Below are 14,184 nucleotides of genomic sequence, written 5' to 3' on the forward strand. Positions count from 1 at the left end.
AAATCTATCGAAACTCCAGACGATGACGTGCTTTTGTAGCGACCCTGGGCACCAGGTACCCTGAGGCCAATTCTGATGGCATATTTGTGTTTAGCGACCTCAAAAATCCGTAAGTAATCCGTTTGCATCAATTTGATATCCAAAGCCTTCGAAGCTCCAGAAGATGACGTCCTTTGCAGTGACCTTGGGCACCAGGTGTTGCAGATGTGTGTTCTGATGGCATATTCGTGTTTAACCACCTCAAAAACGAAATCCATCGAAACTCCAGACGATAACGTGCCTTTGTCGCGACCCTGGGTACCAGGTACTCCGGTGGTCAATTCTGATGGCGTAATCGTATTCAGCGACCCCAAAAACTCCCAAATAATAAATTTTGTTCCTTGGTATACTGATTTTGACTTTATTCTTATATGTATGCAATATTGGATGCATTTTATGCATGTTACAGTGCAATTATGCATTTCCACCCATGTAGACTTTTTTCTGACATCATCCTGAACATAATGCAAAAAACTGCAAGTCACTAGGTGCTGTATTTAAAAATCTATTTATTCGGGTGTTTTTAGTGCTAAATAGTCTATTTATACTTTGGGTATTTATGTTTGTACAAATATCCGTTACTTGACGTTACGTTACATAAGTTACACTACATGATAATTTAATGATTTATGCATATGTTCATACAATTCTTTTTCTCTCATATTTGTATCAACTTTTTAAATTTTTGGATTGACCATTTGCAATAGATATTGAAATTATTCGGTAGTTATTTTTAAATGGTTTTTAAATGTATCTTAATCATCATTTTTACTACTTCACTTAGTAAATTACATGAAGCTCAAAACGTATCACGTATCCAATTAAGTATCAAAATTTTCCTTTTTTTTTTCTTTTTTATTTTTTTTTTCTGGATCTCAAGCTCATGTATTAACATATCAGCAGTCAGCAACTACTTGAATACCCTCCATAATCACTTTCGACATCTTTGCAATGGTTATTTGTTATTTTATTTAACGTCCAAGTAATTTACACGATCAAAGTAGCTTCCAAGTAGCGCGCGCAGCGTCCAAGTTGACACACTTGGAGGCAACTTGGATCGTGTCAACCCGCTTTTACTAATGAGCCCGAAATTTCGAAATTTAAAATTTTGATAAAGCAGAAGAGTTTTGCCTCGCTGACTTGTAATTTTCTCCATAATGCAGATCAGATAACTAAATCTAAACAAGTGGCATGGTTTTGAAAAATTAAATTTGTGTTAGGTACTAACGTTGATTGATATATTGGGACCCCTATAATATCTCAATCAACGGTACTATTAAATACCTTACCTCTCACCCAAACTTTATCCTTAGTACCTATAATAATAAACACACTTTCTTCTTTACGCAATTTACATATTTTCCTAGATGAGCAGAAATTCCAGTTAGTAAATAATGACCGTGATTTCGTCCCACACCCAGGGAGTAAAACTGCCACCGGCGCACTCGTGCCTACAGCTTAAAGGACCCTTTATCGAGACCGGATTATACCAGGTAGAACCGGCGCATTCATCCCATACCCTTTTGGGCAGTATTACATTAGGACCTAGGTCTTTAAATTTTATTACCTACTGTGCATAGTTATAAGTGCCGTACAAATATTTTTGGCCAAAAGTCTCTCCCTCTCCCTTTATTGGTAAGTTAACCTTACGTATGTACTCACCAGTATCGAGAAGAAGTGAGAGCATATTTTTTAAAGTTGTTGTTACCTTTATATGTGACTCTTGCTGGGTAAAAATTTCCCATGGTCTTGTACTCTATTTCGTTATTTGGAAAAAGCAATTATTAAGCGTATTAAATATTAACAACGAGAAATAAAAATTCTTTATACAAGCATATCGTTCGCAACCGCGTAAACTTTAAAAATCTCAAAAGATACCATAAAATCAATAACAATAAAAATAAAATACTTACTTCTCCGTTCAGAAAGCAGTAAAGTACAGCCACGAAAAATCCTTGAAATGTTGCTAAGAAATAGGACGCAAAGGACCAAGCGGCAAATTTCCAAGCTTCGTTAAATCTGAACTGCAAAAATAAAATGTGAGATATTCCCATAAGCGGCAACAGGAAGATCGCAGCCCTCACGGCTTTCCTGAAAATAATAACAAATCAAACAATGTGAAGTCGGGTAAGCTTTTAATGGTAGTAATATTATTGTAATGCTATATTCAGTCACGCTCATTTTTGATTGAAAATTTAAATTGAAGGCTTTTGTGACATACATATATACACAATATGCAGTAATGTGTCAATGAAAGGAATACATTCGTTATTCCAAACCGGCGACTTTAAGGAAAAATCCCAAAAAAGGTCGATTTTCATTTTTAAATTATGATATTTTGGCATATCTGTCATATCAGTGACGTCATCCATCTAGGCGTGATGACGTAATTGATAATTTTTGTTAAATGAGAATAGGGGTCTCGTGATAGCACATTTGGAAGGATATTCAATTGTCTACTAAGTAATATAAACATTTACATAATGGTTGATATATTGTGTCTAAAACAAATTTTTGAATTAAATTATTTGACAAAAAAAGAAGAGTTTATGAAATTTATTTAATTCAAAATACATTTACTGTTGCCCGAAAACAGAAAAACATGTTTATTTCTCAAATAAACATTGCTTTTCGATAACATAAGTCCAATGTTCAAGCCAGCTTCCGCGAACTCTTGGAAGTTTCAACATTTAATTTAAGCGAAAAGCCATGTTTATTTATGAAATACAATTTTTTTGTGATTTTTGACAGTATTAGAATACATTTTGAACAAAATAAATTACCTATATTTATTTTTTGTCAAATATTTTAAATTAAAAAATTATTTTTGGACACCTGGTATAAATAATTATGTAAATGTGTACATTACTGAACAGATAATTGAATATATTTTCAAATGAGCTAGTACATGACTCCTAAAAAAAATTATCGGTTGCGTCATCACGTCCAGATGGATGACGTCACTTGTATGATATTATATAATATTATATAACATACTATACTAATATAACGCAGTTTAAAAATAAAAATCGGCCTGTTTCCAGATTTTTCCTTAAAATCGTCGGTTTATGAAATAACGAATTTATTCGTTTAATTCGCACCATACTGTGTAGCATTTCAATACTACAATTAGTGCAGTCACTGAATGTGGATATGAGCTATTACCTCCGATTTCGTTGAACCTTCATCGATTTGCATGAAAATTAGTAAATGGTTAGAGGATATCTCAAGGAACAAAGGTGTCATGGTGCCAACTTGCGCTTTTAACCTGGGGGTGGATGCCAGCTCTTCTCGGGGGTGAAAATTATTTTATTAAAAACAACCCCATACTTCGATAGAAGGACTAACTCTAAACAATTTTTTTTATATAAAATTATTAAAATAAATCAAAACTTTTTGAGTTATTAAAGATTGAAGATTTTAATTTTTCATCAGAAAAATGCATGTTTTTACCGATTTTTTATAAACAACTCAAAAACTATAAGTTTTTACAAAAAGTTATTATTACCAAAGTTGAAGCTAATAAACAAACAATGAAATATATTCCTTACCAGAAAAACCTTTTAATATTAACTAAAAGTGAGTTATAGGTAATTTAATGTATATTTCTTTCGGCGACTACCCAAATTTAAGTATTAAAGTTTAAATAACGGAAAAGTTATGCATTTTATAACATAACCTTATTAAACATTTGTCAAAGTATTTAAAATTATCTATCAAATGAGCCCCCGGACAAGTTGATAGCATTAAAATTTATGCTCCAAATATTTTTCAAAATTTATCTTTTAAACATTTTTCAAAAAAATGTTGTTTTTTTTTTAAATAACTCCGTTAATTTTGAGATATCAGACTCACCTAAAAACCATTTGAAAGCTAAAATTAAGGGATTTTAAACAACGTTGAATTTAATCTTTTAGACCCCTTACTTTTTTAAAAATAAAAGGTTAACTCTCGTAAGGCGGTGCGGGGTGCAAGTACACCCCAGACCTCGTTTTTCTCACCTATCTTCTGTGATAAATTTTTTTGATTTTTGTCCATTTTTTTATTCGCATTAAATTCAATTCTAAACGCATTCCACCCATTATTACAGCATTTAAAAATCTGCGTTTACGTTTTTTTTTTGAAAACTGAGTGTAGAGTGCAAATGGTGAAAATTTCATATTATCCTGAATTGAGCGTTTCTGATGTTCCACCTGGAGCTAACAGAGCTACGGGACAAGATCGGTGTTACTTATGTCAGAGAAAAACCGTAAGTCCCGGCATAACTGTATTTTGTGTAAAAACTTTGTGTTGCTTACTCTGTGAAAAATTTCATGTTTGTCTTGCAACGATAATTAAATTTTTTTAAACAAGAAATAATTACCTTGTTTGTAAAATTATATTTCATTCAGTATAAAATACAAGTTCTAATTATCTTTCAAATCAATTTCCCCAACGTTCACATATAAAAAAATAGATATACGGATGGGGTGCAATTGCACCCCGCACCGTTGTTTACGTAACAATCTAAGCACCGCCCTACGAGAGTTAAATGGCCCCAGTTACATGGTTCTCGCAGCCAAATTTAAGCTTTAAACGTTTCTATCTCGGTTATTTTGTACCCAATAGAAATAGTAAAAAAGGTAAAATATTTGATACAGAAAAAACAAAAATTTGGTAACAGTGTATCATTTTTTTCTTATATTGGGTATTTTTGGAGTTATTATTAAAAGAAAATGAAAATTACGGTAATTTGAAAAATTCTGATTTTTTTAAATTATACATTTTTTTTTCAAAAATATGCATTCTAAACCGTTCAAATTTGTTGAACTTATTACTTATGCTAATATAAAGAATTATTGCAAGGATTTCTATAAATTTTAATATTTGTGGAAATGGCATATGTTTTATTTTTAGGTTTTAGGATATATTTGGTTAGTATAAGGGTTCTCTTAGTTTCATCATAACTTGCTTAATTTTGATGCTATTATCTTCTTCTGAAACTCGTTTGATAGGTATTTCGAAGTACTTTGACAAGTGTTTATACAGGGATATTTTATAAAATGCATCTTTTTTCCGTTGTTTAAGCTTGAATACTTTGACTTGTGTACTCGTCGAAAAAATTATTCCTTTATTTATCCATAATCCACTTTGAATTAACATAAGTGTAGTTCTTTAAATGAGGAGTGTATTAAATTTCTTGTTATCTTTAATTTTGGTAATAACTTTTTCTAAAAGCTTATAGTTTTTGAGTTATACCTAAATCAGTGGCGGCCCGTGAGGTAGTGCCATAGAGCCATGGCACTACCTTGCTAACTATGCAGAAACATATTGTTTATCTTCAAAACTTTTTAATTCCTGTTAATTTTTTTGTGTGTATTTCTTTTGATCTTCATAAATTATATAAAATATGGCAACTATGGGCGTAATACAATCCCTGCCGACAGCGGAGAGTATTCGACAGGAGAATCTCCTTCGTGCCGAAGTCAGTACTGGCACGACTAGAGAGAGAAAGATTTTACGAGCATTCTATGTAAGTGACAGAGAAAGAGCTATATTGGACTATTAGTATACCTTAAAATTAGAATCTCTGTCTCAGGCATGAGGGTATGATGCCAGGTCAATTTATTTTGAATTTCTTTACATGCTGGTTTGTCGCTTTTATTATGTATATTTCCTGTTAAAAAGTTTTTGTATTTATAATTAAACTTTTAGTGCATCATTATCGTGGGTATTTTGATAATATTTTGATTATTTCTTAAGTTTAATTGATTAATTGACAATGAAGATTAGTATCTTAAAAAAAAATTTGGTGGTTTTTCGCTAGAAAAAAAACTACAAATGTTATAAGGTGTTGTGGAGCTTTCGAGTTAGCTTTAAGAGGTCACGACGAAAAAGAAAATTCAGAAAATAGAGGCATATTTAAGGAGCTGGTCAATTTTAGCGCCGAATTAGACAACGACTTAAAGGTTCATATTATTCAAAGTACCAGATCTTTCAAAGGTCTACCTTCTCCGGACATTTAGTTGCTTCTAATTTATTTATGTCGGAGAAGTTTTCTGCTTATAAGCATCAGTTCTCCGAATCATTTCTTAATGAAACATGGAGAAAATTTTAATTTTTAAACAAAACTCGGTTTAAAACTGAATTAGAAGTAGGTACTGTATTAGCGAGACGAATTAAGTACTACCTCTGGGGCTGTTTCGCTATCGGTTTTATTGTAGAGGGAAGGTTTAAAAAGCACATTTAAAGAAACTATTAAACTTTTAAGTATGTTATAGGTCTGGATCCCGCGTATGAAAAAAAGATGATTAATAGCAAGCTGAAAATTTGTTAATAGCTTAAGGGTGTCTAGTCGGATAAACTTTGATATATGGGAACACTGTAACAGGGGCAGTTTTAATTGTGGAACAGGTTAAACATTTGTAACGTTCAGACCACGAAAACGGCACATGTATTTTGTCCGACAGAACAGACTTAAACTCTTCGAACAGAGATTAAACTCTCATGCAAAAAGCAGACTGCTATTTATCAGCAAATGGGCGTTTTAATGAGTGGAACATGTAGAATATGTCAAATGACAGGAATTATGACAGGTGATAAATACCAGTCTGATTTTTGCATGAGAGTTTAATCTAGGTTCGGAGAGTTTAAATCTGTTCTGTCGGACAAAATAAATGTACCGTTTTCGTGGTGTGACCGTTCCAGTTTTTTAACCTGTTCCACAATTAAAACTGCCCCTGTTCCAGTGTTCCCATATATCAAAGTTTATCTGACTAGACACGCTTAACTTATTAACAAATTTTCAGCTTGCTATTAATCAACTTTTTTCTCATACGCGGGATCCAGACCTATTAGTTACCATTCCTATATCAACATCTGAAGCAGAACGCTGCGCTGTTTTTCGATGTTAAAACATAGTGCTTTAGGTATGCTATCTGCAGAAAAGCATTTTGTAAATTTTATTGATAATTTTAATTATAAAGTCATTGAAAACTTTGCAACCAAAAAAAAAAGAATGAGCTTTATATATCGTAAACTTTAAAAGTGACATTACAAAAATTTGTGCATGTGTGTGAATAATGAAACAGTATTATTTTTATAAATTCGTAAATAGAGACTAAATCGTAATAACAATTTTCAAGCACTATCAGCAGTAAATGCTGGTGGTAGGTTAAGAGGTTTTTATTATTAATTAATTTACGGAATTGTTTTGATCAATGTTGGACAATTGCTTGGCACCTCAGAACAATAAACTTAAGATACATAAGATAAAAGTATCCGCGGATATATTTTTTTAGTTTTTATTGTCAGTATACCTTTTTTTGACAATATCGTGAATCCGTCACTAAAAATTTTGGCAGCTGCCCGAGTTCTGGCACTACCTTCTTAAAGTGGTACGAGCCGCCACTGACCTAAATAAGAGCTTTAAAACATGTATTTTTTACGAAAAAATAAAATCTTTGATCTTTAATAACTCAAAAAGTGTTGATTTATATTATTAACTTTATATAACAAATTTTGTCTAGAATTTGTCCCTCTATCGACTTATGGTGTTTTTTTTAATGAAATAATTTTCACCCACGAGCAGGGGTGGCATCCACCCCCCAGGGTAAAACCGCAAGTTGGCATCATGTCACCTTTGTTCCTTGGGGTATCCTCTAACTATGGAATGATATGAATGGAATGATATGGAAGATGGAGACTCAACGAAATCGGTGGTGAAAACCTTCAGCGACTGCACTAAATATTTGTATGGAACTTATGCCTGGATGCACTAACAAATTTTAAGCTTAACCCGTGCCTTAAGCTCATCTTTCAAAACATACGCGTTTCATCATTGAGTTTTAGATCTATTTTTAGCTTTTTACAACGGATTACCACGTGGATTGGATCGATAAGAATCGAATATTCGGGTAGAACGTAATAGATATTTAAGGCAGCCCTATATGTAAGTTGAGCTTAGCTAAGCTGGAGCTTAACATTTGTTGGTGCAACCAGTCATTCATCTAATTTTACTTGTGATAACCTCGGTAATAAATTGAGCCGGAGACAAGATACGTTTTTTGTTAAGACATTTATTTTTTTCTAAATAATAAGAGAAAAGTTAATTATCGTTACCTACTTATTACCTGCGTTATTTAAATATAATTAATTTTTACGTATAGCGCTTTCTTAAACCTCAGAAGGTGTTAGTGTGACGATATTCGATATATGAATAATAAACCAACGATCGAGAGAACTAATATAAGAGTCACATTTACTTCTCAACAAAAATAAATGTATAAGACGGGATAATGACAATTACGCTCTGCACACATCTTCGTTGGGAAGGATAGGAATTTTTATATTTCGCTCAATTCGCCACATCGGCGGGGTTCAGAACCTGTCGTTAAGCACACAGAGAATGAACGAATGGATTTCTGTTCGGTCCTTTATAGGGTTAGAAACGGTTTAAGAACATGTTTTGCTAAATACATGGGCGTATTCTAGACAATAAGAGTATATTACCTTCACACCCCTCTCTAAAAACATTTTGTAATACAATTTAACTACAGCCCTTTATTTACAACTTATAGCTGTGAAAAAGAAAAAAACACGCCTTTTGGAAAATTAAACAGAAACTTGCATTAATAATTAATTGCACTGAATTCTTGAATGCACTAACACTATAGTCAGATCTGTAAATTATACTGAGCGACAAATTTTTTAATTATAGACAGTTGAGGAAGAGAAAGAAAGAACGTAGGTATCTAATATCATAGAATATTAATACAAGAATAAAAAACCGCTAAATGCCGTAAAAATGAGTGGCGTACACAATATTCAAGTTACAAAAGATCTGATATGAATATTTTTTTTTTTTTTTTTTTTTTTTATTAACAAAAATCGCATCAGCCAAATTGGCTATTAGCGAAACAATAGTGGTGAACAATAATTTTTATTACATTTGTGTTTTTATATATTGTATAAAATGTTAATTGCACTTAGGAACCTCTTTAAATTTGACATATTGCACTGTAGGCCTAAAATGTCACTCAGTTTGTTTGGTATATTGTACAATATGCGCTTTGGCGTTAATGCTGCGCAATTCTCCAATAAATGTTTGATTGTTAACTTTTCTTCACAGTTGTCACATCTTGGTTCTTGTTTGTAGGAAAACACATGACTATTAGTTAATCGCGTATGACCCAATCGGAGTCGCGTTAATATTACCTGGTCTCTCCGACTTGTTGGTAATGTTGGCCAGGGTTTTATCGATTTTTTAATTTCGCGTAGCTTGGCCGATGACACTTTCCACTTTTCTTCCCACATATACCGCACTTTACGTTTGACCGCCGCTTTCACATCCGCACTCGTAAATGTTTCAGTACACTCCGCACTATCACTAGTTGCAGCTTCTTTTGCAGCGTTGTCTGCCTCTTCATTTCCTTGAATTCCAATATGGGATGGTATCCAGAGGAATATGATAATTTTTCCATTCAGTTGAGCGGTATGAACTTCTTGTTTTATTTTGATGACCAAAGGATTAGATGGGTAGACATATTGGATTGACTGTACCGAACTTAGAGAGTCTGTGAGTATGATATATTTGGTATTACTGGACGCATTGACAGCAAGGGTGGCCTGGTATAGAGCGTATAATTCAGCAGAGTAAATAGAGTACTCTGAAGGGAGTTTGTATTTATTTGTTGATGTTGGGGTTATGACTGCAGCACCAGTGCCTTCATTTGATTTAGATGCATCGGTGTATACTTGTGTATACTCCTTGTAATTGCGGAGTATATCATTGAAGGCGGATTTGATTAACTGTGGGTTTGTTGAATGTTTATCGAAAGAAATGAGGTGTGTTAGGCACTGAGGGTTCTTTATTTGCCACGGAGGAATTGAGGACAGTTTGGAAGGAAAGCATTCTGGGAACGCATAGTTTATTTGATTTAAGTAGCTTCTAATTCTTGCGTAGAAGGGTTTGGCCGTTCTTGGTTTATTTATGAAGAGATTTGGGAACTTTTCTGTAAAACAATTTTGTATAGTAGGGTTTTTTGAGTTACACCTGATTTTCGCGGCGTATGCTACACTTAAATAAACTCTTCTGTCTTCTAAGGAGGGTTCTCCAACTTCACAATACAGACTTTCGATTGGTGTTGTGCGAAAAGCTCCAGATATTATACGTAAAGCGAGATTGTGAAGACTGTCAAGTTTTTTCAGCAGCGTCTTAGCCGCTGTAGAATACACAGTAGACCCATAATCTAATTTTGATCTGATTAATGTTCTGTATAACATTAAAAGTGTTTGGCGATCCGCACCCCATTCTTTATTGGCCAGAGTTTTTAGAAGATTTAGTCGCTTGTGACAAGATAACATCAGATTTGTTATATGAAGTTTCCAGCTTAGGGTTTCTTCGAATGTCATGCCCAAGAACTTAATTGACGTTGCACGCTTTAGGTTTTCATCACATAGTCTTAGGTTGGGGATATTTGTGACGTTTCTCTTTGAAAACAGAATGAAGCGAGTTTTTTCAGCGGAAAAACAGAAACCTGTTTTTTGTGACCAGATTTCTAAGTCTTGTATAAAGTTCTGTGTATGACGAAATATATTTTGTATATTTTTACCTTTGCAGAAAACTACAAGATCATCTGCGTAGACTCGTGCCTTTACAGGCGATTTTAGGTTTTTGAGGATATCATTGATTGCCACTATGAAGAGAGTAGGACTTATAACCGAGCCTTGAGGGATACCATTTTCTGGATACCTTATATCTGATGTTATGTTATTTGTCCTAACTCTGAAAGTTCTATTTTGAAGGAAATTTTTAATAAAGAATAGGCTGTGACCTTGAATGTTCCAACTATGTAATTTTTTTATTATATAGTCGTGCCAGGCTGTATCGAAAGCTCTTGATATGTCAAAGAAAACCGCTAGACATTTACCCCCTAGTGCGAATGCTTCAGAAATGTCACTCTCCAAATCTATGATATTATCTATAGTTGACCTTTGGTCTCTAAAACCACTTTGTTCTGGAATAATCAAATCTTGTCTCTCCAAGTGCCATCTTAGTCTATTGTTAATAATCTTTTCTAGTAACTTACACATGGCGCATGTTAAAGATATCGGTCTGTATGACTCGGGACTTGTCTTAATACTATTAGGTTTTTGTATAGGTATTACTATGGATTCATGCCATTTTTCAGGAAATTTGTGTTGAAGCCAAATAATGTTAAACAGATCTAGAAGTTGTTTGTGAGCGCTCGCTGGAAGGTGTTTAATAAAAATACTAGGAATATCGTCCGGGCCAGCGCTAGTTTCTTTAATATTTGATAATGCTTCCGTATACTCTAATTGAGAAATGGGTAAATTTAACGGTTCATCTGTGTTAGGAGTAATGCTAATTTTCTTATTTTCTTCATGTTGTTTGTAATTAATGAAAGATTTTTTATAATTAATATTACTGGATCGGTTTTTGTATGTGTTAGCAAGGATTTTAGCAATCTCAGTATTACTAGTAACTGCCTTTCCATTTCTCTCGAGGCTTTTGATATTCTGATTGCTGTTTAATCCAGATATTCTTCTGACTTTGTTCCATACTTAAGTCATGGGAGTGTTTGCATTTAACGTTGATACATATTGAGTCCATGACTGGCGTTTGGCATTTCTAGTTGTCTTCTTGGCTATTGCACGTTGTTTTGTATATTCAATTTTATTCTCGAGAGTCTTGTAGCGCTTGTATTTGTTAAAAGCTCTTTTGCTAGATTCGACTGCTGTTTTGCATTCATGGTTCCACCATGGGACGGGGTTGCGTTGTTTTATGTATGAAGTTTTTCCTATTGCTCTTTCTGCTGCTTCTGTGATAATGGTAACAATGTTCTTAAGGGTCTCGTCTATATTTGAGGTGCTTTTAAATGTGGTCATACTGCTTTCGACTAAATTTGAAAAAAGATTCCAGTTAGGTTTTTTTAAATTCCATTTTGGGGTAAATGTCCGTCCACGTTGGTTTTTGTTGTTATGAATAAAAATTGGGTAGTGATCACTGTTATACAAGAAATCCAGCCTATCCCAGGTGAGCTGTGGGGTCAGACCTGGTTCGCATATCGTAAGGTCTATACATGAAGATTCACCGTTCTGTATATTAAATCTAGTGGGTCTGCCGTCGTTTAAGACTGAAAGGTTGGACTGTTCAAATATCTCTTCCAGCAATCTTCCTCTGGTATTTATAGTAGAAGAGCCCCATGAAAAGTTGTGAGCATTAAAATCGCCCAAAATAAGCCTGGGTTGGGGAATTTGTTGTAAGAGTTCAGTTAATGCTTCTGAGTCTACTTGCGTTGATGAAGGTAAGTATAAGTTACAAACGTAGATATTTGGACTCGAGTTAACTTTAATGCAAATTGCTTCTAGATTAGTTTGGAGAGGAACTACTGTAGTTTCAATTGACTTTTTTACAAAGATAGCTACTCCACCACTGGCTTTATCTTGGTTAGTTCTGTTTTTGCAGTAATTTTTAAATTTTTTTAAAGCTTGTATGTTTTCATTTTTGAAATTAGTCTCCTGAAGACAAATTATATCTGGATTGTGTCTGGATAGAATTATTTGGAGCATTGGAAGGTTATTATAGAAACCGTTAATGTTCCACTGCAAAATTGATGAGAAGCCCATTTATAATAAATAAAACTGAAATTTGGGATTGTCACAGAAGTTCATGACTCTATTCTTGAGAAAACTCACTTTCAGTCTCTGATGCCTCAGTATCCGAGTAAGCCATCTGTAAATGCTTCAATAGTTTCTTTCTAATTTTTGTACATCTAGCTTTAATCGATCTTTGTTTGAAATACGGGTATATTGCTGTTAGCATTTTCACTAAAGCTTCAAATTCGCTAGTGTAGTTTTTTATGATGCTGACTGGGTCCTGTGCACCATAAACATTTTCAAATAGATCGGATATTTGATCAAAATCAAGAACAAATGAAGGGTTTTGCTCTGAGATGAATGCCTTGGTCGGTTCCATGAGTACGTGAGTTGGAGTCTTTCCCTTACTTTTCTTTGGTTTTTTAGCTGGAGCAACATTAGGTTTAACAAATGGTTCAAGACTTTGGTTTTCTGAATTATCATCTTGCGCTAGAGGAGGTGTAACAATGTCATCCAAACTGCGTTTTGAGCTATTTTGTGTGGACTGGGTTGTATCTATATTGATAATTGGTTGTGAGGTTGGAGTTTTTGAGGGGTTGGTTGAAAGTATTTCGGAAGGTATGGGTTGCGAAGATGATTGGGAGTGGGGGTTTTGGTTATAATTTTCAGAAACTGATTCTTGGATTGTTTTGCAATTTGCTGCAGTGTGGCCTGGCCTTTTACATGAAAAACAGATCAAGGAATCTTGTGCAAAATAAATTCTATAGTTGGTGTTATCATAATTCATTAATATGGATTCAGGTATTGGGGCAAGCGGTGGTGTGATAAAGATTTGTCGTCTAAAACTATAAATGTGGTTGAATTCCGGCAAACCGGCGCTTATCTTGAGAAATGACATGGGAGACATGGGTTGAAGGCCCAATTTTTCAATTTCTTGAATTAATACAGCATGCGGTATGGAGGGACAAGCGTTTGACAGAATTAGCCTTTGTGATGGAGTGATTAGTTTGCGTGCTTGGACTTTTTGGTTATTAATTTCTATGGATCCTCCATAATTATTCATGAAATTTTCAACAACATTTTTGTTTGCAAGGTACATACACACTCTGTTGTTAGAAAGCCTTGAGGAAAATAGGATATTTTTGGGCTCGATCAACTTTCCTAGTGAAATCAGATAATCTTGAAGTTTAAGGTTTTCAATGGATGGGAATACAATGGCTTGTTCTTTTGTTGGAAATTGTTGTTCAATCAAAGCAGTAGAATAAGTTTTAGTAGTGTTTTCCATTTGGGCGCTCCTGTAGTCAGAAGTCCCGGCAGTCGGATTTGACATATTTTATTTATTATTCAAAACTAAGTAAATCCTGAAATACGGACCTGTCTTACAACAGGTGATTTTATCATGTCGTTATAGATAACGAATAAACGTGTTTAGGGTTTTTTGTATCAAACCGACTTCTGATAAATAATAAATTCCAGTGAAATAACTTGGCTTTATATAATTTTAAAGAGTACTTACGTACAATAATTGAACGCACTATAATACAC

General features: G+C 33.8%; 1 protein-coding gene across 2 annotated transcripts in view; it reads right to left on the reverse strand.

The window, feature by feature from the left end:
• LOC114327758 (PDF receptor-like) overlaps nucleotides 1-14,184 on the reverse strand; it is a 1,644,969-nt gene that overhangs the window by 186,836 nt on the left and 1,443,949 nt on the right. For both annotated transcript variants that reach the window (XM_050642878.1, XM_050642879.1), the window contains exon 12: nucleotides 1,953-2,130. In XM_050642878.1, coding sequence (XP_050498835.1) covers nucleotides 1,953-2,130 — 178 coding nt within the window. The remainder of the gene's footprint in view (nucleotides 1-1,952; nucleotides 2,131-14,184) is intronic.

This window comes from Diabrotica virgifera, chromosome 2 (assembly GCF_917563875.1).
Source record: "Diabrotica virgifera virgifera chromosome 2, PGI_DIABVI_V3a".
In the NCBI taxonomy this organism is placed as follows: Eukaryota; Metazoa; Arthropoda; class Insecta; order Coleoptera; family Chrysomelidae; genus Diabrotica; species Diabrotica virgifera.